The sequence below is a fragment of the Ambystoma mexicanum genome, chromosome 14 (genome assembly GCF_040938575.1).
Source record: "Ambystoma mexicanum isolate Mex_15411 chromosome 14, UKY_AmexF1_1, whole genome shotgun sequence".
In the NCBI taxonomy this organism is placed as follows: Eukaryota; Metazoa; Chordata; class Amphibia; order Caudata; family Ambystomatidae; genus Ambystoma; species Ambystoma mexicanum.
In genome coordinates this window covers 560,348,147-560,375,720 of record NC_090940.1, presented here as the reverse complement: position 1 = coordinate 560,375,720, position 27,574 = coordinate 560,348,147, and the positions used below count along the sequence as shown (strand labels likewise).

General features: G+C 47.1%; 1 protein-coding gene across 1 annotated transcript in view; it reads right to left on the bottom strand.

The window, feature by feature from the left end:
* Positions 1–27,574, bottom strand: part of SPTLC2 (serine palmitoyltransferase long chain base subunit 2) — a 475,564-nt gene that overhangs the window by 408,725 nt on the left and 39,265 nt on the right. The window contains exon 2 of the mRNA XM_069637917.1: positions 18,548–18,586. Coding sequence (XP_069494018.1) covers positions 18,548–18,586 — 39 coding nt within the window. The remainder of the gene's footprint in view (positions 1–18,547; positions 18,587–27,574) is intronic.

Sequence of the window (27,574 nt, the reverse complement as noted above, 5' to 3'; positions counted from 1 at the left end):
TGAGCCTGCTTGGGGTGTTCGCCATTCTCCTCCGCCCGTGGCTTCTAGGATTTCTCACGTAGTTTAGCCGGTGTGGATGACTTCTTCTTCGAAGAAGACCATGACTGTTGGCTGTCAATCAAGGCGGAAGGTGATGCTCATCACACCCTATCCACCTTGGGACACGGTTCCGCAGCAAACCCGTTGGACTCGGACTTGCGGCTCTTGGCCTTGTCACAGTTGAGGCGCCCTCAAAGGACTTAAATGACCGCTCTTTTGTGAGGCATGACCCTGCCTGGAACACAGGTCAGAGGCCTTGGCTTTAAGCCACACCGGCAGCCTACTACGCCTGTCCTTAGTGGTCTTCTTGGAGAAAGGGAGCCATATCTCGCACTCTACCTCCTTGTAGTCCGGGTGCAGGCAGTAGAAGCATTGCAGGTGCTGGTCGTCCACAAATCCATTCTGAAGCTGCATTTGGTGCAGGGCCTGAAGAGGGACCTTCTCTCCTTCTCCTGAGTCCTGTGCGGGGGGCGCCAAGTAGGCCCAAAGGCCTTGTAGCATCTGCGACGATCTTCGCCATTAAGGGGCGCGGAACTTCACTGACAATAGATCCCCACTGTCGGCAGATGAAGTAAAGTACACAGGATTCTCTGAAACAAAAATAGAAATTTTCCCCTCAAAAACATGAGAAAAAAAAATTGCACAGAGATCAAGGTCGAGGAATCCCAACACCAACGCCTGCAGGAAAAATCTAAAGATGGCTGCCAGAGAAGGGGCTTAGGGAGAAGACTGTCATTGGATGGGGACAGTATGATCCAAAGGACAATGATGGTATAGAGAAGAAATCCAGTTTTTAAATTAAATAAACATTTTCCTTTTACCGAGGATTCCCAGCCTGACGACGGAGTATATTCATGAACATGTGAATCCATGCCTGACCTCGGGCTGGAGAAATTATGTTAAACCTAATAAGGACAGGCTTCTGTATTTTCCAGCCACGGGAACAGGTAGAAACATGGGTGTAAAAAATCTAACAGAAATTCATAGCAAACCAACTACTTTCCATAAGACAAATGTACTTGTGCAGAGAAATTAACAGCATGGCAATAGGATTGGCTGTTTTTAACGATTGGTGCAAGGTAGTGGTGTACAATTTCCAGCGCATGATATACAGTTGAGAGTTGTTCTGATGTTAAATGGTGGTTAGCTCACTCTATGGGAGGTTGAAAGTGCCTGGGAAGTGAGCACTCCTTTTGCAATATATCTTATCAATTATCATAGTTTGTGCAGAAGATAGGAGTTGCGCAAATGTTGCAATTCTGAGACCAAGGGTGAAGTAAAGTGGTATACAGTGATGTAGCTTAAATATGAGAGTAATGGGGAATTTTTGGGTTTCACACAGTTGGCTGAAACATCTCTACACTCCATGAATATACTATATTTGTGCTGAAGAGGGCTCGGTTGTTTCAACATTTGTAAAACCTTTTTTGGCTGTTCTGTTCAGACGACAGGCTTCGGCCTCCACCGGGCTTCAGCCTAACCAGTAGTGTGGTGGGGGTCTGATATTTTGTTAAATAATGCATACCCACCCATCCCCCAGCCCCTCATTTTCTGCTCCTACTACCTTTGTCCTGCTGCCTCTGTGTCCGCCTTCCGCTATGGAGCGCATCCCCTTTAAGTTCTGTCCAAAGTGCAACAGAAAATTCCCATGGGTTGACAAACTGTTTGCAACCACTGCCTGTATCATACAAATGTCTCCAAAAACAACTATTTTAACACAATAGAACTATTTTTTTATCTCCCAAATAAAATACCTAATAGGAATACCACAAAACAGAGGGTTTTCAGCATAGACATGGTGACAGTCAATGAAATTGAAATTAGCACGATGTTCGTAAAAAAAGAACATTTTATTAGGCGAGTCGTACTATTCCGAGAGCATGCTGTACATGCAGAAAAACAGAACTGAGGCAAAAGGCCCATTTATACCATCATCAGCGTCACGGCTACACGTGGGAATGGTAACAGTCGGGAGACATTGATGGAGATGCCACACAGCGACCCTGCTGTCATATTGTTTTTCCAAGACTGCAAAAGAAGTTCAAACAAAAATCCAATGGTAATAGTTCTTTATCCATCTGTTGAAAAATTCCAATTCCAGTAAATAAAACAGCACGAATGGCAATCCTGGATATCCTCCTTCCAGGATCAACTTGACGCAGATCAAAGACAAAAGTACCACTTCTACAACTGTCCATTTGTTCATAACTTCTGCAACGTCTTTAGTATAACTTGTGTTGCTTTCCTCTAGACTACCCCATTCTACTAATGTCACTTACTAATGTCACTGTGCAGGCAGGCTGCTTAGCTCCACAGTGTACTATTGCTTCCACCACCTTCAATACAATGTTCTCTGACAATATTATAGACAACCACAGTTCTGTTAGCTCTGCTTCAACTTGGTACTTTGATTGTTAGACAACTTAAAGACAAGACTCTGACCTCCACAGGTAGTAAAGGCACTCTTCTTTCCCACGTTATATGACAAAGGCAGCCTTTTTCCTCTTGGGTCTGTCTTACTGCTACCACTATAATCTGCCTTTGCTTCCAGACTGCTTCTTGCTCTGCTTCATAAGTCTCAGCATTACAGATTGTGGCTTTTTATGTTCTTCCAAGGCCCCAGCTCCCTTCCCATGCTTTATGCACAGCTTCTTGGTTCCAATAGCTACCCCAAAGTTGTATTGCCACTCTTCTCGCTTTGTATAACCTGGTCACCCTTGGACACTTTGTGTGAACAACTATCAACTTCAGAATATAGGTGGTGATAGTTTAGTAGGGCTGGTTTCACTGTAGAAATGATTCACCTACTGGCTTGGGTAATGCTTGCTCTTCTCTTTATTTCAGAAACTTCTATCATTACATAATACTTATTCTGGATGTCACAAGAGTCAGGTTTCACAGCTACTTTTTGATGGAGATTTTTAACTGTAAGGACTTGCGTTCCCTTTCATTCATACAGAGATACTTTGCTTCTGATCGGGAATCACAGTTACCCATACGCGGCCTCTCTGATGAAATGGTTCTTGTAACAATCTGTCAAAGTAAGCTTTGGGCTTCCGAGTGATTGAGAACAGCGTTCTCCATCTTAATTGGAGACACGCGACCACACTGGTAAAGTTATTTAGTTCAATAATAGAAAATGCTTTTCGTTACGCAAGCACTCCAAATTGCATTAAATGTGTGTGTGATACAATTCCTTTAAGACCTTTCACAGCAACAAACAACGTCTACTTGTTCCTACTTCTACGCGAGTTATAATTGAGTTGGTTACACTTACCGGCAAGAGGTTTTCAGTGAATCAGTTGAGATCTTCACTCACCGGCTCCAGAAACAATGCGTTTGCGAGTGGCTTACACTTCCCGACTTGTCTTCCGGCCACTACTACTTCAGGCACTCTTGGGACCCACACTCCTCTGCCACATGGGAGTCTCTGATCTAGCCTCAACTACGGGGAGTCTGCTTCACTCCCATGTCCCTCCACTTGCTTCTGCGCAAGGCTCTCGGGTTGCAGCACAATCTCAGCTCTGCAGTCACAGCTACTAGGTGCACCAGGGAAGACCTTTAACTTCAGCACGTCGTTGAGTGCAGCCACAGCCAGACAGTTTGTGAACACAGGACAAACTTAGACCCGGCAGGTGAATGCTGCTCTCCTCCCGTCCTGACGTCCCTTAAGTGATCACACTTCCTCTTGAACTGCCAATCTCATGCTCCTCCCCTTCTTGCTACTACTGCCAGCCTTCCAGTTCCAGCTCCTTCCTTCTGCAGCCTTTTTTGCCTCTGAGGTGGAGCAATGGACTTCAGGTGCAGGCCCTTAATGTTAATTGCCTGACCCTGGCAAAGGATATTAGGCCTGCTTGTCTGTCCTTGACTTCTACATGCCTCCTCAGCCTCTTCATCTCAGTCTCTATGGGATTCTGGGAAATGAAGTTAATTTTAATGAAATTAGGGGTTTCCACTTTTAAGTGTGGTTTTAATTCCCTTACTATTTTTGAGAAGAGGGAGTGTGGGGTTTAATCTTATTAGAGACCGATTCCTTTTGGTATACCTTTGGCATTGAGGAAAAAGGTTTGTTAGGGATACAAAAAGACCGGTTCTTTTGATAGAGCAGTTTGTAGGGATACAACCTTGAGTTTATCATTTCAGTCTTACTAGGAGGTTTAGATATAGAGTCACAATAAGTCAGAACCTCCTCTGACACGGTGGTAAGGGTATCCCTCTCAAAGAATAAAATACTGTGCCTCATCCCACGGAGCCTCCCCCCTACCCTGGGCCTTGTCTCCACCCAGGTGATCCTCCGGCAGTACACCACCCCCAGGATTGGTATCAAGAAGCGCCTGCCCTATCCTGGCCACCGGGTAGGAGAAGTTAGACAGGGTTATGGTGAGGGATCCGCATGATTCCCCACAGAGTGCAGACATTTTTATATTAGGTAAAGTGGTTTATTATTGGTACATTTTTGCAGGTTTTACTATTAACATTACATTCAAACAATGAATCTACAATCACTTTGGACACTTTAGAAAATGGGCAAACTAGATATTTCAGTGCGTTTTATTTGTGAGTGGATTAATATTGTGTCTTTAGCAAGGATCCTCAATGGCTGAAATCAAGAATGTTTTTTAGCGTGGCTTGATTAGCAGTCACCGACCCCCGAAAAAAAAGACAAAAGGAATTCTAACTAAGAAAATGACATTTTTATCCCTGCCTAGAACCATGTGCTTGTGCATGCTACGCCACGCATCCGGATGGTAGATTTCAAGATGTCATTGTGCATTTCGGTCAGTAGGTTTGTTAGAGATTGTAGTATGGTAGCAATCAAATTCTTTAGATCGAGGAAATGTATTCAGTTTGTCATATACATACGTGCAGCTCAGGAATCCCTTTTTGCATATTGTGACGAATCCGAGGATGTCGTCCATTCTCCCCTAGGGCGAGACCTTTCCCATGGGGCCAGAGCAGTGCATCCAAAGTACAATAGTGCCCCTTGGGTGGTGCACAGAGGGAGGATCACATGGGGAAGGACTCCCTCTATGGGAGTGTGGATGGCCATTATCAGAGAATGCATTATGACCCCCACTTTAATATGTTCAACCCCTTTACCAACCCTAAATCCTCATTCAACCTCTTTACATAGAGCCAATGTGTTCTGTTTGATACCTCTAGAGAACAGAGTGAGCGTTCTAGCTTCTCAACGAGATTGGCCCAAAGCAGTACAGCAATCCCACGCAGGAGTTTGAAAGCAACTCAGCTGGGATGGAGGGAAAGAGGTCCTCCGAGGAGGAGGAGCAGTGCACAGAAGGAGCCGACGTGAGCCGCAAGGGATGCAGTAACCAGAGGAAAAGGAGAACCAACACATAGTCCATCGCAAGAGGACTACTTGGGTTGCTGCCAAGTGAATCCTCCAAGCACCCAAGGCCACAGCAAAGCGCAGGGGAAGGAGAATGAGCAACTGGGAAGAGTCTGAGAACTGCAGACCCTGCCGGATACCCAAAAGCTACTGCAGCCTTCAGCAGGGACACAGCTGTCTGGGGACCGCTGGTACCTATGAGAAAGAAAATAATAGGTACGTGGTGTGCCGGGAGGTACTAGAGTCCCGGGGAAGCAACGAGGAGAACCCAGAAGCTAGGAGAAATGGGACAGAGACCCTATAGTAAAGCAGAAAGAGTTGTATACTTGGAAGGAAAGTGAACCAAGCGGCTACAATGCAACAGTGCGAGCCTGGGACCCATATGAGAAATCAAGTTTAAACTGATGAAAATCAAGAGGATCGGGAACCCTGTGAGAGAAAGACAGTCCATGAGAAAACCCTTGCTTGGTAGGAGAGTGAACCAAACCAAGCCCTGTAAAACATTGCAAATCTGGGCCTCACATGAAAGATTGAGAATAAGAGGGTCAATAACACTGGAACTGACAGAAAGAATGCTATGCTTGTTAGTGAACTGTGCCAAAACGGTAGGATAAAGAAGTGTGAACACAAAACATTTCCCCTTGTGAATTGCCTAATGATGCTTTACCGAAAGGAATAAAGGCGCTCAGGAGCCCTAAAGGCTTGGGCATAAGAAGTAATCTAGGGAAAAGGAGCACAACCTTAGCATTTTGGAACATTAAGCGTCATTTTTTTTTCTTCTTAAACAAGAGAGCCTGGGACCTGTTGGTTAAGAACACATTGAACATGTTTTACTTTGAGAAGAAATCATCCTTGCACCATTACTTTGTATTGTTAGTGACAGAGGTAGGTTTTGAGACATGACAGTGACAGACTTTAGTTTTGGACTTCCTGACAATTTAACTAGTTTCCTTCAAGGTAGGGAGACCCCTCTTTGCTTTAGGGATAGAGGCATCGTGTTCATACTTCTTTTTAATTAATAAAATGTAATAGCCCAAAATATGCCACCATTTTGTCCAAGCATTACTTCTGCACCCTTACAATATACAACCAATCAGGTCTGACAGATCAGTCTCTGTGCCTTTCCAGTCCATTAATATCTGTGTAGCTGGTTCTGCATGACGTTTGTCAGAAAGAAGGGTTGGAATGTGCGTGATCTTTTAACTGCTCAAAATTGTCGCTTTATAAACTGGCCAAACTCTACCTATCGAGCACCAATAGTTGGCCACTCATTATCATATCACAGTCATCCTAATATACAAAATACATTTGTTAGGGATACCACAAATTTGCAGAATGAAAGCAAGTTGGGACCTTGCATTGTATCCCTCAAACTGTCCTGTTATGGTATACTTTAGTAAAGAACTTCAACATCTAAGATTACTAACAGATGTTGTGCTACGTCAATCAACAAAATGTTGCTAGGGCTGAATACTAGGTTCAATCCATAAACCACTGTGTCCCAATGCCTTGATTTTATTTTCTATGGGACAGTTTAAACCAGATGATAGTCCCAGAAAAAATAAATGTTCAGTACTTAACTAATCAATTATGCAAATGAACTGCAAGAGCCCAGCCTCAGTCTAAGACGAATCCAGCCTCCCCACCACTAGTATAGCCATCCCCATAAAGCTTCTAGCAGACCTCAATGCCTTCCCAGAACACCAGTTCACGACATTGGGCCCAGAGAATCCACACTTTAAAAACCACGTTCATTCAAGAGTGTCCTAATTCTTCCCAGCTTTACTAGCTATATAACAGCTGATCAGGGTCTAGGTGGCAACTAGGGCATTTTCTCACCCATCGCTGGGCATTGTTCCAACACACCCAGGCAATGCAGAAAGCCTTAAAGACGGACCACCCCTCGACCAAATAAACACTTGCATCATTTGACAGGCTGTAGGTTGCAGCACAGATGCTCCTTTCCTCCTCCACCAGCCCCATCCCCTTCGGGCCCACCCCCCACGCTCATATGGTCATCTTATCGCAAGACACCCCATCCCAAAATAAACCACAGCCCTTCACCTCCATGGTAGCTGGTGGCATCAATAGCCATGGAAATGGAGTGTTGCACTTTACAAATACCCCCGAACAAAACCGTACAAAAGCAACAAACACTGTACACTTTCTAAAGACACCAACAACTGTGAGCAGACGTGCTCATATTACACACACAGCTGTGCAGGAACAGCTCTCAAGAGCTGTGAAGTTACCCTCGTGGGACATTAGAATGCAGTTTCTTCTGTAAAGTCCAAGAATCTGTACACCGCCACCTTCGTCCCTTATGGACACAAATCTGGGTTCACCTTCCACCTTCATGCAAGACGGGAAGGTGGCATAGAGGGAGTTACTAGGTAGGAGACCAACTGGGAACTTAAAATCAGAAAAACTACCATCACCACCAATCTCACTATAGGCTTACACATGTACACCAATCAGTAAACGCAGGACTGTTTCTTCTCTTCCAGAATATGCATAGACTACATATATCTTGGCAACCCTGGCATCTTGACAAGTGCGGTGGGTTTGGGAAACTTCTGGGATGCTGGAGTGCATCAATCCCAACCCAAGCACACTGCATGTACACCTAAATGGTAGTACCAGTTCTGCCAGCTAAGTTACACCTCTAAAGAGAACATCCCAACCCTACATTGCTTAATTTTCTGCAATTATTTTCGCTCGAACTAGAGAAGTTGAATATTTATAAGTGCACATCAAGCGGAGTCGTCTAAGGCCAGCTAAAAGGATCTACAACAACTGTGAGCATTCCTAGCATGAGGACTCATCAAGTGTTAAACGTGGAGAGAAAGGGTGATTCGCAAGAAGGCCTCAGAAGTGGCTGAACAGAATGGAATACAAGAAAACGAATACTAACGTATGTTCTTCACAACGTAACAATAATTCAAAAACGTTTGCAAAAAAGAGCTACATCAATATAGAATGGCTGCCTAGCAAAGGCCATGTACAGAAGAAGAAGAGACTCACTCGCCCCTCTTCTACAATCATCTATGCAAGCAGATGTCAAGGAGAACACTCGATGGGTGCCGCTCACAAAAGACAAGAAGAAAGAGGGGCAAAAGGATACAATCACATTCTAGGAAAATGGCAGGGAATGCCTGGCCATGATGTATTGCACGCCTATGACAGAGTGGCTGTTGTCAAGGATGGCCTTCATCCACAGAGTTCCGTGAAAGTTTCATGGATTTTATTAAAATACGACGCAATGACTTTTTAAAAATCAACAAATAAATACATTCTCCAGAATATAAGCGGGCCGATTGCTTAATAAACTGCACTGGGCTGGAAAAAGGGTTTCGAAGAGGCTCTATGGAAGTCGCCTCACTCTAGTCTTCTCTGGGATCTTCTCCCTAAACCAGGTGTTCGTAAACCCGGTTAGTGCTATGAACGGTTGCCCCTACTGCCCAACAGCTTCCTTGGACTACTGTGGGTTCCCTACACCGTTGGCAGACTATGCCCCATCAAGAAATTATTAAGATGGCCCTATACTACTGATGGGTGGTTCTATAGAGTGGTGTACGTGTGCCGTTATAAACTCAAGCACCATCTGTTCACTACTCTCCTCCGTCCAACTCCACCCACTGTCTCCTCAAATCTTCTGTTTCTCATATCTTCCACTACTCCTTCCACTACTCCTCCTCCTCCTCCGCACTAAAACTACTACTCGCCTCACTACCAGACTTCTCCTAAACTCACCGACTCCCTCCCCATCACAATAGTACCCTCACTCCCCTACTGCCACCACACACGCTATCCCCATCTTTCTTTCCCTCTCTACACAGCCTCTACACTACACACAACAGGTTCCACCATCTCAAGAATACCTCATCAGTAGCGAACTCTGCTCGCAACACTCCGCAACTCTGTCCGTCCTTCACCTGGTCTCCGTCTACCTTACGCTCCTCCCGTGACCTCACCCGGACCAACCGCACTCTGCCTTTCCTTCGGTCTCCATTGATGCTGTGAAACTGGTAGTTCGGTGTACATCCATCTACCACCCCCTCCCCCCAACCCTCCCTCTCCATTGGCTCCAGTGCTCACCTGACACCTGCACAAATCAGTGCCCATCTTTCCCCACTCACTAAGACCAGTTTTCAGCAACAGCGTTCGACGGTTTCCCAGCTGTTTCACTGGTGTGCTGTGGGTGTAGACGTTTGTTCTTCTACGTTTGGGTGAGTGCAGTGCTTTTCTGCGCCTCTGCTCTTGGTTTGGTTCCCATCAGGGTTTTCTTGACTGCTCCCAGGTGTGTTGTGGGAGATGTAGTTCTGCAAAAGAAAAATCGGGAACTCTGGGCAGAAACAGCATTGGGAGGCAGTGTGGTACTTGGGAAATCAGAGGGAAATGGAAGGGGAGGCGGGTGCTCAAGACATGCCCTCCCCTCCCCAACCTCTCAACTTTCCCCTGCACTTGCGCGATCTCAAGGTCACCTGGCCTTGTAAGATTGTTGTCTGTCTTCCCTCTGCCCCCCTGCCCCCCTGCCCCCCTGCCCCCTCCCTTGCCTCGTCGCTCCTTGAAAAACTTGTGTATAGGCGCGTTATAAATGCCATATCATTATTATCATATAAACTCACAACTCCCATTTCTGGGGCATGTTCTGGCTTTTGTCTTCGTGACCAACTGCCCCAGGTGGAGACTCCCCTGCCAACCTTAACAGTTTCATGGCTCTGACCTGGTCACACTGCATAGGCACAAGCATGCACTGCCTGAAGCACGTTTTGTGCCACTGAGCGGGTAGTCCTGTAGGTGTGGGGCTTATATAGCGTCTGATCCAAAGCGTTTTTGTTGCATTACTGATGTGGAATCCGAATAAGCATCAAACATCTGTGAAGATGCGTTTCTAATGCAGCAAAGCAAAGTGATGGCTGGAAGGTTTAGAATAAATCAACCTCGGGCCCAGACGTGGGTCCCCTGCTCGCTGCGCCATAGGAAACCAAGCTGCACCTCACTAATGAGGCCCAACATGGCCGAAACAGGTCTGGGGTTGTTTGCGTTTCCGTGCAGAGGGACCTGGCCTAGCAGTTCGGGCTGGGCTGCTCCAATTGGTGGCAGTACCTGACTGATTTGCTTATGGCTGGACCCTTTTTGCAATGGCGCAGACGGGCTAAAAAAATAAATAAATAAAAAAAAAGTGGTGTGGAAGGTTGCTCAGAGGTTCAGATTAATTCAAAACTATCGATCCATCACTTTTTTGATTTTTGTTTCTAATGCATGTCATTAAGTCCTGCCCTTCTTTCTCATTCAGCAGGTCATGGCTGACTTGAACAAAGGACGAAGCTTGGACGGCAAGCTCAAGTAGCGCAAACTCAGATCACTATAATATGCAAGGCTCTAGAGAAGATACTAAAGTGGAAATATTGGACCTCCTAAATTTCGGGATTGAAGTGTGCAGGAGTACGAAAGTCGTTCTCAAGCTCTTTCTTCCAGACACATTTCTTATAGGTCCTCATCAGATCAGATATTACAACAGTATAGCTCCTCGATGTTGCATGTGCAGATTTCTGTGTCAGATCCCAACACTGCAGTGCAGGTGACAACAAGGATCATAGATCATGCAATCTGTTACACCCAGTTTGTTTAGAGTATTTCCCTAACTTTAGAGAGAATAAGAACGGTTACTGGCTTACCCCATTAATTGGTACTGGACAATGTTTAGTGCAGATATGCTCTTGCAGGTAGAAGAAAATGTATCCGACCCAGGAATGCCAGGTGTCCAACACATTTCAGCCCCTGTACATGGCAGCAGCCAATGAATAAAGCAGGAAGGTGGCAAGAATCATTCAGCACGCCGAAGGCACACGCCTGCCATCACATGACCGAGAGAAAGTTAGCGTTGACGAATTTTCAATAACTGACAACAAGAAAGGAATTGTGATCACTGCGCATTACCAAAATGCTGCAATTATTTAACGCATTTCCGTGCATATATATAGTCCTGGGTCGGGACGTGGGTTGGTCCTTGTCTTGAGGATTCTCAGGATAATTCGGGTATCGTCGGCGTAGTTGTAACAGGAGATGTTGTGCGTGCGGATCATTGCTGGTAGAGTGGTCAGATAGAGGTTGAAAAGGAGAGCAGAGAGGCAAGCACCTTGGGGTACTACAGTGTTCACAGGACAAGCAGCTGAAACAAAAAAAGGGGAGAGGAAGGCAATTTGTTTCCTGTTGCTGAGGAAATAGGCAATCCATTTGTGTGCCGAGCCACGGATTCCTAGGGAGTGGAGGCGGTCAAGGAGGATTGAATGGTTAACAGTGTCAAATGCTAAACTATCTTTCTCCCAGCCTCAAATGCCATACCACAGCTCCACTTTCGCATTCCATCCTCCTGATCGTGTTACCCCGATCATACAATACTGCTCAACGTAGGAGCTCTTTTACAGGGACCTTAAACTTCAACAATTTCTCACTGCCACTGCTTCAGAAATTAGGCTTCACCTGATTATTCCGAAATTCCACCCCACTAACTGCCAAAACATTAAGCTCCACAGTCAGTACTACTGTACCACATCAAGCCACAAGTCCATTAATTGGCTCAATGACAAATAAACTTTGCAACCTGTGCACTCCTATTGCATGTCTGTCTAAGGACCAGCTTCATTCAGGGGGATTATACACAAATCTGCCAGTCATTGATGGCTGGAAAAGGGCAGGAGCATTTCTGGGTATAGCAATGGGCAATGAGCAGACTGGCTGTGAATTTTGAGCATGCTCCTTCACACAAGGTAAATTCATGTGATGCAGGCCCACCTTTCAGCCCAGAGAGCCACCATCTCCCATCCCGCCCCTTCCCTGTACCATCTAAAAAGCACCGTGTCGTCCTGCCCCCCCAACCCCCGACCACTTGACAATCAGGGCCGACATCCCCTTTCCGGTCCTCCAGCAAAACCCCCACCACCCGACCATCCAACAATGCGCGGACCCCCACCCGTCAGCATTTTCTACTTTCCCCAGGACCCCACCTACCCTCGCCTAAATACAATCCACTGTCCCTATCACACACTATCACCTTTCCCCTGTTCACTGTCCCAGCATCGCCCCATTAGATTTTTTTCTTTTTAAACCGACTGTCCCTCCCACTCTCCTAGTGCCACCATCCTCTTTCCTCCACAAGCTCCTCAACCATCAAAAAACACTGGTGCTTTTCCACCATCCCCACCTCATGCCAGCATCTCCTCCACTCACCATTGACCTCCCTCCCAAAAACACTAGCGCTGTCCCTGCCACCCACCTCCAGTGCCAAAATTCTCTTTCCCCATATTCCTGCACAGGCCACCACCCCATCCCCAAAAATAAAAGTTTCAAAAAAAAAAACCTGCTGCAGTCCCTACCCTCTCCCCCTGTGCCACAATCCACTTTCCTCTATCCCAGAGCCGTCCAAACAAATCGCACGGAATAACCCAGTCGCCACCATGCGTTTTCTCTCCCCCACCTACCTCCCACCAGCCGGCCATTTTCTTGACTGGTCTTATGTTTGACCACTAGTGCAAGGAGAGCGTCCCTGGTTTGGTCTCTGATCGCAATTTCCCGGGTTCCCAAGCTCAGTGGAATTAAAACTTTTTCATGACAAGCCCCACTTAAGCAAAGATTTAGCTGCTGGCTTCCTCCCCCCCCCCCTACCCCCAGATGGAATTTCTGCTTATATCTACTATTAAAATTAGTCACTGTACTGCCTTTTGGAAGAGCCTCGCCCTCGCACCCGCCCCCGAACACCCTTCGCCCCATCCATGGGGGCCAGCCCCACAGTTTGAAGACCACTGCCCCAGCTCTACCTAAAGCTTCAGTGGGCCGGAAGCATCAGAGGCTCATCCCCAGCAGCCTACAAAAATGGCCATGAAGCGAGGGATCCGTCACAGCTTTTTTGTCCCAGACTGGATTTCTTGGCCTACCACCACATACTAAATGAAAAAAAGTAAAGAGCATACCACCATTGCCCAGTAAAATGGTAACCTTCTACAGCGATTACAATCCAATCAATAGACATTTGGAGAAGAAAAAAATAATAAAATCAAACACTAAAGTGAAGAGAAAATATTAACAAGAATACATGTTATGTTATTTGGCATTTATATAGCGCTCTATAGATCATTAGTATGACCTCAAAGCACTGGTAGGTTGAACGCCCTCAGGGACCGCGGTCCAGGTCAGTAGAGAGAGAGAAGGTGTTGTAAGGTGGGTGCACCAGTTATGTATGCAGTGGATGGAATTGCCTGATGGTAGCTGCATCCTAGCATTAGGTGTAGTGATGATATCAGTTGAATGTGTGCAGTCTGGTGGGTGGATACACAGACTGGTTTCTGGCTGTGTTAGGCCTGTAGGACGTTTATGTGTGCAGCTAGGCCAGTTTGTCATTGGATATAGCTGCGTTTTATTAGAGTGAAGTGGTGTTCAAGGGGGTAGTGTTCATATGCGAGCAGCTAGGCCGAATTTATCGAGGGGTATAGCTGTACTCTAATTGTGTGTTGGTGTAGAGTAGAGAGTAAGCATCGTGATATGGTATATGATGGTTCATCCACAAAGCGCCTAAGCACAGTGTGCTTCGAAAGTACTAGAAGACAAGGGAGGGAACGAGTGAGAACGTAAAGACACTCCCACAGGCCATGGGCAGCGCGAATGTGAAGACTAGCTACTGTACTCGGTCTGGAGAACCACACCGTGCAAGTGCTAAGACACAGACAGGAGTGCATGCCTGGGAACAGTACACGAGGACCGGAAGGGCAGGGTACACAGGGACATCACAGGCGCCTGTTAGAGGTAATGGCAAGCTTGGAGGGGGCAGAGCTACAGAGAGACATCACGGGACCCCGGGGGGGGGGGGCTGCAGGTCTACAACGACATCAATATGACCAGAGGGGGCTAGGTCACACAGCGATAACAAGGAACACTAGAGGGGCATGGGGTACACTGCAATATCTTAGGGGACCAGGTGGGAAGCATGGGGCACATAGCAACACTGCAGGGAGCCAAGGGGCTTGGCAGACAGTGGAATAGTGGACCGGCGGTTTGGGACGCAGTGACGAGATGGTCTGAGCAACAGTGAAACATGGTTTGATTTTGTCAAGTATTATATTTAATCGTCATTAGAACGATTTACTAAAACAGTCACCCAAGAATCGCATCTTTCCTTAGATGGGAGGAACCTCTCAAATCCACATCAATATGGAGCTGCGCAGTACATTCCGGTTATTCAGTGTGTGGCAGTCGGTGCAGGAGAGCACGAGGATGTTGCGAGGCGCTAGCAGCCGTTCCAGCAGCGCAGAAACACCCCCACTCCGCGAGAATGCGCTTGCGAAAGCCATTCCTTCCCTAGGGCGTTTCCCACTCACAACCGCAGAGGTCTGCAAAAAGGAGTGGGGGGTCGGAGACGCCACGCATATCGCCGCAAGCCACGGCAGGCGGGCGTGGCGAGGGGGCGACAGCTATGCTGAAGGAAGACCTCAGACAGCGAGTTTACCCCGAGCCCGTGGGTGCACATATTTACACGCTTCAATCTTGACATTGGTTCAAAGTAGAAACCCTTAAACAAACGCCTGGCAGATAACAATCGCCGACGCATTCGCTCAGAGGTAAAGCCTTCCAGGATGCCGACGGAATAGGTAAAGAATACGAACGTGTTGTTCCCAATACCATCTCCGCATGAAACGCCCAGCCTGCCCATTTACTTTTTACTTTGCAGGGTACATGCACCGGTTTCAAAAGCTGGAGGGGCAAAAAGTAGAACTATGGCTTTATTCATATTTTTTTTAAAACGGATATGAATGGCTGCCATTAGCGGTGTGTATAAATAAAAACAGCTGCTTAAAGATTCCTTCTATGGGCTACCACAAACATCTTAAGTGAAGGCGGCATAGGGTTATGCAGAGGTCGAAGTGAGCGGGAACTAACGGCTACACCTGCTTCTTTTCGGAATAAATCGCCACTCGGAGCGCCGTTGCTGGATAGCAGGGACACTTGTTATTTTCCACATCCGCCCTGCCGATAACATGCTAGTGTCACAATTTGCAGTGCCTTCTCACAGGCCGGTTTGCTTTTTGTCCATTTGCCTAAAGCCCATTGCTGAGCTGCACCATAGACCTGCCCAACTGCAACAAAAAAAAAACGCAGTGATCAGCGTTGCGTTTGTTTCCTGCAATGCAATCAAGCACGATAAACCTGAAAATGCTGCAGGCCCAGCTGTGTGTCCAGGTAATGGGAGGGAGGGAGTCTAGTCCTGGGAATACCACTTAACAGGTGTGAATGGTGGGGATTGGAAAGGGGTAGGATGCATAAAGCTGCATGCGGAGGGGACAGTGATGAAAATAAGGGTAGACATGTCCTTTCATATTTTGTTCGGTGTTAATAGTACAGTTGTAAAACACGGTGTTGGAATTTAAGAAACACTGGCATGGCCCATGCATGGGATATTTGTGGGAGTAAGGTATGAGTCAGTGGGGGGGGGGGGGGTTGGAGTGTAGGCAGGACAGGGATTAACATAGTTCCACTCTGCTCCTCAGATAAGTGGGACATTAGCCACTTTTACAACCTAAAAATAGGTAAATGCTCTCCCCAAAAATATGGAAAAAAAATACTCCCAACAGTAAAAATAGGAAGCCGACTCCCAAGAGCCAGCCTCTCCCCTACCCTCCCCAAAGGAATGGGGGGTTTAGGGGGCAGTAAGCAGGACTTCACAGGGACGCACTCCGCTCTTGGGAATAAAAACTCCTTTCCAGTGAGGAAATCCCTTATTACTATCCTCCAAAAAACAGTCCGACTTTACTAAAATTACAGCCAACTAAACTCCTCAACCAAAAAACCAACATCAACCGCGTACTGTGAAGAGTAAGACCATAAGAGTAATCTGTCAAGCAAAGAGGCCAACAGGAGTAATAATGAATATGGCCCCAACACTAAAGAAGGACCCTCCTTCGAAGCTGGGGAAGCCCCAGCAGCGTGTCAACATAAGATGAGGGCCCAAAGAACAAAGAAGTGAGACCCAGGAATTTCAAACCAGCCGGATCGTGGAGAGTGGGAAACTGAGGGAGACGCTGCCTTATTTGCCAAAAAGCAGCTATGCAGAACGGTCAGCAGCATGCTGCATGACCAGCAAACAGAAACAAGTCTACAGAGTTGCTAGAGAGAGACTCTAGCAGGGCCAGTGAAGGACCTCATCGTTGGCATGCCGGTGAGGCACACGCCAACAGACCAGACCGGAGGTCTTTTCATGGGAGTAGAACCGGACGAGAGACCCGAAGGAGGATGCTGGTGGCGTGGAGCAGAACCGAACTAAACCCCCCCCCCCCGCCCCCATGAAACCATCAAATCAGAGCATAGCGTGTCAGAAGGGGGTCACAGGATAAACTAGAAAATCACCCTGACAGACCGCGGAGAAGAGAAAGAAGGCGCTGACCCAGTGGCACATGCCCCTTTCAATACCAGGTATTGGGGAGAGCGGGAGACTCGGGGGGACGAAGCGTAAATAGCTCTCAGGGACCCTGCATCCTTGCCCAAGTGATTGGCAAAAGTATATGAAGAGTAGATCATCCGGGGGGGGGGGGGGTAGGGGATGGGTGCCTGCAGACGGTCCCGTGATTGCCAAAAGTGTACGAACTACTTAGGGATTCATGATACATGCTCCTGCGAGTTGCAAGATTGTGAAAGGCACAAGAATCCTGAAAAGTAAAGTATTCTGAAGAGTTCAGGGAATAAATACAAAAGGGCCGGGGAAGACCCATTAAATGACCTGAAGAAAGTGTCACAAGGAATAGCCATCGACCATTTGAAGAAGATATATTGAAGAGACTTGAGCCGAGAAGCCTCCTCACAAGAAGGGAATCATTCTCCTGATATTTTGATATGCATCAATAGTGGTAGGGTCTGCTTAGGCTTCTTTTGACAGAGGATGGACCATCGAGTCTTGACTTCACATCTGATGGCAAGCACCCTAGTTTAATTGTGTAGGTAGGGCAACCCCATACACTAGGGTTAGTGAGGCGTTTTCTTTATTATATGAGCATGGCATACAATAGTCAGACTCCTCCTTCTGGTCTACCACAATGTGCAACAATATCTAGGTGTGAAGAAACATTTATAATAAAATAATAATTTCTGTTTTAGTCAAAGCCTTTTTACTCGCTTATAAAAAGGCGACTTACTTTTTTACTCCAGACTTTAAAAAAAATAGGGACAGAAAACTGCCTCTTCAAAATCTCATCTGGAGCACTGGCGACGAGTCCAAATAAATAGGCTTAACTGCTTATGGAATCCTAAAGCGCCACGCAGTCCGTATTTAGTAGGAATAACACTTTAGAACAACCAATGATTTGTGTACCAATTCCAGGCCAGTCTAAAGCAGGTTGCAGAATGGGACGTTATTATGCAGGGCGCTCAGTCATTCTGCATGCTTTTCATTATTCCTCTACCAAGGTTGGCACATTTGATCTCTACTGTATATATTTTAATTTTGAAGACCAAACAAACCTAGTCAATCACATATTAAAGCAAACAAAACCGGTATGTGTGTTGAGGTTTTTAGAGGAATGATCTTTTGAGGATTAATTCAAGTCCTCATTTCCCGAAATGGGTACTATTATCAAAATGCCAATGTTGTGACAAGACAGTACCGAGAGCCAAGTGATCAGAGCTGAACTCTAGACCTAATCTCATCGTCACATGTTGGCTGGACCAAGACAGCCTTACATTCCTTGGAGAAAGAGTAGACTGACTACTGACTTTGGTAACAACAGTGCTTGGAAGTTGGAGGAACCCTGTAGCGCTACATAAAAAGAGTTACATATCTTTATGATAGTTTGGCGAGTTTCTATTTCATTTGCAAATTTAACCATTTCATTTTTCTGTTTTTACTGTATTTGCACCGATAGGTAAAGTTAGGTTGTGAACATTCTAAGATTTGAAAGAGGCTGCGAGCCCGTGTTTTAATGCATTATTATGCATACATTCAAAGAAAAAAAGCCTAATTTAGTATAAAGTATGCGTACAATTTGGAACTCAGTTTTCCATCCTATTTCTGATAACATGCCACAATGCTGGGAAAATAAAAATGCATGCATAATTAATCACTCCATAAGCGTCAGACAGAAAACAGCAGGTGTTGAACAGAAAGCAAACATTTCTTACCTCACTGTGTGGGGTTTCTGACAGACTCCTTGCACACAGCTGAAAGAAAAAAAGGCAGTTTTTAGAGTATTCCTCTGTGGTCTCCATGCAGATAAAGAAAAAAAATGAAAAATTCTAAAAATGCAACCTGGTTTCTGTCAAGTCACCTGCACTTTGCACTGCCCTTTACTCTCCCCTGGTGCATACATGATACACATGCAATGATAAAAGATTTACACAATTTCAATGCGTAAAAAGGCCTAGTACGACAATTATCTGGAGGCCTGCTAGTTACTTCTGTGCTACATTGGTTCGATCTGTGAAAAGCTAGCACTGCAGAGGCATATCATTATTCCTGTTCTATGTGGGTGGTTCTCCCACTGCTGTAGTCATGCTGTACCTTCTCTATGCTAGGGGAGCTTGGACACTGGGAACCAAGCTGGGCATGTTCTTTGTGATGGGGAATTGGTCTGGTTTGGTCCATGCTGTTCCCGTTCTAAGCAAGCATAGCTTGAAATGCTCAGCCCCTTCATTTACCTGTTCAGTGTGGGGGTGCTCACTCATTCCTCCATCTCATTAGGCCCCTCCTCTATGCAAGTGAAACTCCTACTGCTGCGACCCACGACTTATCTGTTCTACGTGTGGCAATTGTTTCCCGTTAAGACCCACGACATTCCTGTTCAACATGACGAAAGCTTCAATTACTGTTGCCCAGTCTCTAGCAGTTCGGGGTGGAATGACTATTTGGGTGTAGAACAAAGTTTAATTTGCATATGTCTTTCACCTTTCTGTAATGGCTTGGTAGGCTGAAGAACAATGGTCTGCAGGGTTGCCCGAGGCAATTGCCAGATGTTTAAGATTCATTCTAAACCTTCCAGACGTCACCTCGTTTTGCTGTGTGAGGGAAGCCTGCAGTAATCCTAATCAAGCTTGGCTGTTCTGTGCGAGCAAAGCATTAAAAAGCGTATACTGTAGCAGGGTTCGAAACGGAGAGAACCTGGGAACTTCTTCGCTCCAGCTTGTAGTTTAGAATAGCCTGTTAAGCATGACACCAACAGCTACTTTTGGCTCCCAAAGCCAAATGATGGCAAACAAATACACATATTTGAATGTAACTGTGTGCATTAAGGAACATTTATAGATACACATTAGGAAACATCGATACATTTAAAGCATTTGAGGTCACATAAATAATGGAAAATTGTTTCAGTTTGCCTCTTATGTTAAACGTTGTACCGCGTACTATCACCAACGGAATTGGTCCCCAGGCGCTCAGGCGGATCTGTAAATGATAAAGGTGGGATGGGTTAGTAAGGTGAAGAAGGGAGTAGGATAGTGAGGAGTGGTGTTCTGTTAGCAGCTTCAGCTCAGTATACACCGGGTGCTGAGCTTTGGTGCGGGTATCGGAGTCAGTCCGCGTGTGCTGTTGTTCCGGCTTATGTGTTGTTGCAGTGTTGTGAAGTGCGAGCGGCTTGTTGTGCGAGAGATGGTTGTGGGAGTTTGAGTGAGATAAGTATGCAGAGTTTGAGCTTATATTGGTTAGGGGGTTACCTGACCTTTACCATGCTAACATTCACAGTTCTGGCTGAGTGTGGCACTTGTTGGCCCTTACATTCCCATCTAGACGCGGCACGGGCCAATGTTTAGGACTTCATCCAGGTGTAGTCATGCCAACATTCACACTTATCTAGATGCGGCGCAGGCTAGAGTTTAGAGATCCGTCCAGGTGTCGGTCTGCTAATATTCACAACTCCAGGTGTGGCACAGGCTAGCATTCATGTTCTTCCTAGGCGCAGGCATGTTGTCCTTCAATCAATCCAGATGTGACGCAGGCCAATGTCTATCTAGGTGTGTCTGCCTGTCTGAATATGTTCGTCCAGTATGTACGAGTGGGAGAGTCACTTGAGGGCTTTCGTCGGGGTCTCGGTGTGTGGTCAGTCTCGGCAGCCTTCCTTTGTGGCCATTTCCATGATGGCTTATGCTCTGTTGAATGGTTAATAATAATAATAATAATAATAATGGTTCTATGGTTTGAGTGTTTGTCCAATTTGAGAGTGGTTGGAGTTATTTCCATCATTGTTTTAATGTCTGGCCATTCTAGTGTGTCTCCGCTGTGGTTACACTTTGAAGAGCCATGATTTGAGGAGTTTCCTGAATGCTAGGTGGTTTGTTGTATTCTGTATATTCTTAGGTAGGTCATTCCAGGTTTTGGGTGCCTGGTGAGAGAAAGACGATCCTCCGAGTTTATTTCTGTTGTAGGGTTTTGGTTCCAGGCGTAGGTCTGTGCTTGATCTTAGTGTTTTTGTCGGTTGATGTAGGCGTAGTTTGTCGCTTAGGAATTCTGCGTCTTGTTTGTGTATTGCTCTGTGCGTGATGCACACAGCCTTGAACATCATTTGTTGTTTCAGTGGTAGCCAGTGTAGTATTTTTAGCGCGGGTGTGATGTGTTCTCTTCTGGGTAGCTTGAGGAGTCTGGCTGCTGCATTTTATATGCGTTGCAGTTTTTTTTTAAAGTCGTTCTGACATGCCCAGGTATAGGCTATTGGCATAGTCTACTCTGGACATGATCAGAGCGATGATTGTTAAGGGTTTTGTTGGTGAATAACAGGAACGGAAGGATCCTTTGTGCTGCTTGCAGGAGGAAGAAACATTTCTTGATTACCGAGTTTACTTGTGGCTCCAGAGTGAGAGTGTTATCCATTAGGACCCCTAGGTTTTTTACAGTTGATGATAGTTGTGGTGTGGTGCTGAGCTCTCTTGGCCAGGGGATGTAGGTGATGTCTCCTTCCTTTTTTGAGACAATCATTATCTCTGTTTTGCCTGGGTTGATTTTAGATGGTTGAGGTTCATCCAGTTCAATATGTCGCAAAGGCAATTCTCTAGTGTGGTGTTTTCTTCTCGGGTATCTTGTATGTTGAAGATTATTTTTTTTGTAAATATTGCTTTTTTTTTTCTTATGTGTAAATTAGATTTGTGAAATGCTATGTACTAGCTCATCATTCCCCAGTGATATCTCCTGGTCACTGGTTGATTCTGGATAGCCAGGAGCTTCTTTTTGCTCCCGCTTATCCATTCTTAATTTCGAACCCTGCTGTTGTACCTATTCTTTGCATGTAAGGGAAGCTCAGAGGATTAGAGCCCATCTCTTCAATTTGGAGAGGGTGCTGTGCTACTATGCCATGTACTTAATCTGTTGATTGCGAGAGAAACCGGCTAATCTGCCACGATGTGGAAGGCTGCCACATGATTTCCAGTCAGTTAACTTTATGTGCGTGTCTACTGAATGTCATACTTTTTACTCTTGCAAAGGAGAAAACTAATTGACTGCCTTAAAATCACATTTACTCTCAACCGGAGAAATCGGAAATAAACACACTGTACATTTACTCTCCAAGTTAAAAAGCAGGCTCACACCTCAAAATCCTATTATCTGGAGCAATGGTGGTGGCCGTCCTAAGGACTGCAGAGCAGGTCGGTTTATGGTCTATGGGGGGGCCATTAGAGTGTCGGCACTAGCACTTTTTCTGCATCAAAGATATAACTTGAAATGAATAGCCCAGGACATTGGCAGACATTTGATTTATGGATGAAGGTCACTACTGAAGATCTGATTTTGAGAATACATGGACTTACCTGAATTTGGTACCGGGTGTGCAAATAAATGTTAATTTGGAACTGGTTTGTTGGCACAATCCCAGGAGTTCGGACACGGTTCGAAAAAGTAGGGAGCTACTTGGCTCCTGCTTCTACCCTAGGCGAGCCTTGTTAGCTTAAAACAGTTACCAGGAGCTACTTTTGCTCCCCATGCCAACTGTTGCCTTCCAAACATGAATATCTGACATTCATTTTGAGTGTTTTAGGATGTAAATGAAGAATTAGGACACATTTAAACATAATGGATCATACATAAGAGGCAAAAAGTTAAGTACTCATGTGGCAGTTGGTTCAGTGTGCCATGTATTCTCTAGCTACTGCCTACTGGGTGATGCCGATACCCAGGAGCTGGTTTTAGTTTCCACTAATCGAATGCCCTGCAGCGCAGATAAAAACAGTACAAGTAATTCACGGCAAAGTTCTTGGAGACTGAGAGTGGTATGAGAGTGACATTATGCCACCTGAAACCCTGCTAGCATAAACCAATAATGGCTGTTGGATCGAGCATTTACTGTGCCATGTGAAAGACCACCAAACACCAGCAGCACTTTTTTAAAAAAAAAAAAAAAAAAAAAAAAAAACACAAAAAAACAGTTTTCTCAAAGAGCTCAGGCAACGTGCCACCCTAGACAGCCAGCAAAGCACGTTACAGAGTAAAAGAGACCAAGAAGAATCTCAAGCACTTTCCCCAATGACCAGGTAGGGGATTCGCTTTCCAAACGCAGAACCACACAACCAGCTTTTCCCTACAGGCTATTATTGGCCTCTCCGTTTTGGCACAAATACATTTGCCTAGAGGCTTGGGGGCGGGTGAGGTACATTTATTCCCTCCAGTTACCTCGATGAGAAGGTGCATGGTTGTACATGCCATGCCAACACCAGCAATTGCAGCACAAGATTTGGCACGGCCGAGTGTTTTCACAAAACATACTCTCCCCGGTCACAATCCAAGATAAGCCAATTTGCACTGGTCAGCGTGAGGCACAAGCCACGCAGCGCTGTACTCTGCACCTGCAATATGCATTCACATCTTTAAAAGCCATCTTCAAAACCAAGCTAAAGCCAGTGACCGTGGCAGGAAGGTGGTTTCAGCTGGGGAGGCATCTATTAAACCCAGAGTAACTGTTAGGGAAAAAAAAAAACATTTTATTCCTACCCAGTTATCCCACCTTGCCCCCAAACCAAGCCAATCCAGATTCACTTCCTACACAACCACAAACTACCTTCCCTCACACCAATCCAAGCCACTCCTTGCACAATTCGATGCCTCCACCAGCCCCAAGCCCACAACCACTTGCCCCATCTCTTCTGTCAAAAGGCTGGTAGCCATATGGCGTTGTAAAAAAGTAGGTGTAAAACCGCTTTTATGATATACTGCGCCTCTGCCATACCCATTACCCAGTCTAAACCTACCGCTCACCCACACTCTTGCCGACCCCCCCACCTCCATCTTTTGATCAACCTCTTTAACATACCTAGCCACCAGCCATTCAGCGCACCCCTGCTACTCCACAGTCCTATGCTTCAGTCTAACTTCACCCACCCACCTTCTCCTCTATGCCCCTCATTCTTCTCTGCCAGCTTCTACTGCACTCCATAACAGACACCAGTGCACCCCACTTTCCACCACTGGCTTCTTACCGAGCCTGAACACCACTCCCAACACGCAATGACTCATCCCTCCCCGCTCCCAGCTCCACGCCCCCCGCCCAAGCCCTTCCGCTTTGGTATTCTACCTACCCATCACCCACTCTCCACTATACACTCACATAGTGTGCCGTCCTACCAGGGTACCTCAGTCTACTCACATAGCATTTGCCACTGTGCTGCTGCGTTTGCCAAGGTTACATTTGTACATGCTAATTAAACCATCTTCTGAACTCTCACCCACCCGCCTAATCACTCCCATTTGTATCTCAAGGGGCATGGCCGCACACGCACCCAGCACCGATGAATGGCGTGGTTCAACAGGTGCCACATCCCTGCAAACTACAACCAGAATCTACAGTTCCAATAGGGGGACGGACAGACTAAACTATTATTCTCATGCAACATTACCGAACATTAAAATGTCTAACAGGTGTCATGTTGGCACTAGTTTGATGCATACGTGACTGATGTGGGGCAGCCAAAAATATGCTAGTTAGAAACATGAAAAGCAGGTTTGTTTGTGATGTCCTTAAGGAAGGATGTATATTTTGTAGGCACTAGTGCATTCGGCACCGTCCAACTATCCAGTCTTTGACGCATGCTTTCCACAGAGGAACAGACTCTTGCACTCTGCTGAATTTAGGAATGCCTCCCACTGATGCCAAGGCAATTCATGCATGCACAGATGCAGGACCACAAATGAAATAATACCCCCCCCCCCAAACAATACCATACCAAGGGGGGCGCTGTTGAGCAGCCTAAAAATGGCTGCCTAGCTTTTTGGGTCCGTGCTGCACCAGCGTTCATCTCCTGCTAACAGTGGTCTCCCTCATCGCCCTGCTCTAAAAAGCTACCTAGCTGACTGAGTGTGCCTAGCGGCTGCGGCTTACTTCCTGGAAGGATTTACTGCGTGGATGCTGAGATCTGACCGACTACGTGGCTGCCGGTAGTTGGTCAGATCACGACTACGTGTTCTGACCGACTACGTGGCTGCCGGTGCGATATCTAAATATCCCATTGTCTCCTGCTCCTCAGCGTGCTCTCCTGGGGGAGGTCCATGCGGGCCGCGGCCTGGAGGCAGGCTGTGCTCGACATTGTGCCCCAAGCGGTCACCCGTGCTATCCTTACTGGGGCCCCTGCCCCCTGTTGCTGAACTGTCCGCACTGAAGTGTACAACTGGCGGCTGAGCTCACTTACGACACATACTCGTCCGCGCTTCACCCCGAGGCGCCACGGATTGCGGTCTCCTGAGCGAATCTCCTGAGGGGTGATCTACAACCCATCTTCTTCCATTTGGAGCGGCTGCTGCCCCCGAGCTCTGGATTTACTTGGCTCCTTCCCCGACTTCCTAATCCAGCCGGTGAACCGCTTCCTCCCTGGCCGCAACCTTGGGAGGCGCGGCCTGAGGTTGGGCGCTGCACTGAACCAACGTGACCCCTGCCGCAGGACATCATCTACTCCAGATCTGCTGAACGCGAGAGTTCAGCTCCCCCCTTCTCTCCCCTGTGCCCCTTTGCAGCAGGGACTCCCTGACGCCGGAGGTTCCCCTGCTATTGTGGGGCTGTCGCGGTGCGCGGTCCGGACCTCCGCCGCAACCACAGTATGACTCAAGAGTATCCGGGTGGACCCGACACCCTACCCGAACAGGACCAAAGGTTGCGCCATACAGTGGGGCGCAGAGGACCTAATGACACAGCAGGTAGGAGTGCTGCCTGAATTGCTAGTCTGACTGACAACCTGGCTTAGAGACAGTCCCTGCTGTGCGCTTCGGGCAGGTGTGCTTGCGTCCCCCTCAACACTGCACTGCTGCAACCCTTGACCCTACAGTGGTGCTGGCCGCATGCTATTATCAATTGCATAGCGGCCCCGGTGCCCTCTACTAACCCACCAAGCCTTTCCGAACGCCAATGCGCACCACCGGACTGGGTGCATGCCAAATCAGCTTCATCGCCTGTGCGGCGCCATACCATCAATTGCAACGGATTGCACTGCCAGGGGCGCCGAGAGGAGGGCCGCTCCTGCTAAGGCAGAGGCTGGCCCGCACCTAAACACTCTACCACCACTTTGATTCAGAGCTAGACGACACCCGCTCTGATCTGTGCCACACCTGCTGCCCACTTTTCACGAGCTGGCACAAGGGCAATGCTTTAGGTATATTCCCTGAGCCGCCTACGCCCTCTGGTGCCTGTGACATCTGTGCCCTGCTCCCATCGACCACGTGGCACGAGCAGAGAATTGACGCAAAAAAGACTTATACCCAAGATAATCCTTCCGCAGCAGTTCAGGTACCAGAGTGACTCTCCATCGGGTTGTAGTCCATATCCACCAGCGTCCCTGCTCTAGTGCACGTGGCACCTTGAGGCGAGGAAAGCGCTAAATAGCCTGGTACATAGCGCTTTACATCCAGGATACTGCCACATAGTCTTTTGGACTTTTGTCTGCATGAGCACGCCTGTGCCATTCTACACAAAGCTTTCCACTGCTCTTGTCGCAGGGGGGCCGCAACTGGCCCATTTGCTCCGATGCGGCCCCATAGGCCTCAAAAGGATATACCACGGCTAATAGCACTACAGCAGTCCTCGCCAGGCCTGTGAGGTTACGTGGTCGCTACGCACGTGTTCGTTAACAGCGATCAGGTATCACTGGCCAGCCAACACCTGCCTACCTGAACAAGATCGAATAGGTCCCGTGCCGCAAACAAGTTGGGGGCAATGGATAAGTTCGCCAAAGCCGCTCCCAGACCCGAACAGGGACAAGCTACCGCCAACCAGAAAGAAGCGGACATAGCAATGTATGTCCCGACACTCGACCTCACAAGCATGATGGCATCAAATGGCAAATATTTTGCATCCTTTCATGAAAAACTTGATATATATGCAAACGTAGCATCACTCGGGTACAAACTGGATCAACAGGGTACATGACTCACGAAGGCTGAAACCAGAATTGGTGCCAAGGAACATGGCATCCAGGTCCTGCAGGGCACGGTGGCCACCCTATCCCGAGACATGAAGTTCGTCAAAGCTAAGTGCGACGACCTCTAGTCCAGATCGCGCAGGAACAATATCCGTATTATGAGTCCCCGAGAACGCAAGGGTCGTATGGAATTGGCGACTGAAAATCTGCTCAAAGACCTGCTTGATAACCCCGAACTACCTCCCTTCTTCGCTGTTGAGCGTGCCCACCGAGCGTTGGCCCCACGCCCCAAGCCAGGCGATTTCCCTAGACCTATCACTGCTAAGATCCTGAGCTATACGATAGGGACCACATACTCTGCCTGGCACAGGAGAAGGGGGAACTCAAGTCTGGACTCGCAGGATCTTCCCGGACTTCTCCACGGGTATACAGCCTGAACGCCGCCAATTCACAGGTGTCAAAAAACTGCTCAGAGAGAAATATTCCCTATGCAATATTGTTTCCGGCACGCCTTAAGTTCACCTTCAAGAACAAACTACTTTGTCACGGTCCCGGAGGAGGCGGTGAAATCATAGAGGCACATATACCAATGCATGCTCCAGCAGATGTACTAATGGAAAATGACTGATTGGAGGGGGCTGCCTCTCAAGCCTGGGAGCTCCCCACACCGTCTTCTCTCATATCCTTTTGCCACATGAGTCAATGGCACCTTAAGTGAAATTACCCCACCTGTTTAAATATTACACGTTTGTGCTGGTTAGCAGCTCATGCCCAGAGGCCTCAATGTGAACTTTTGTTATCCCTTTATCTGTCAGAGGGCATTGCACA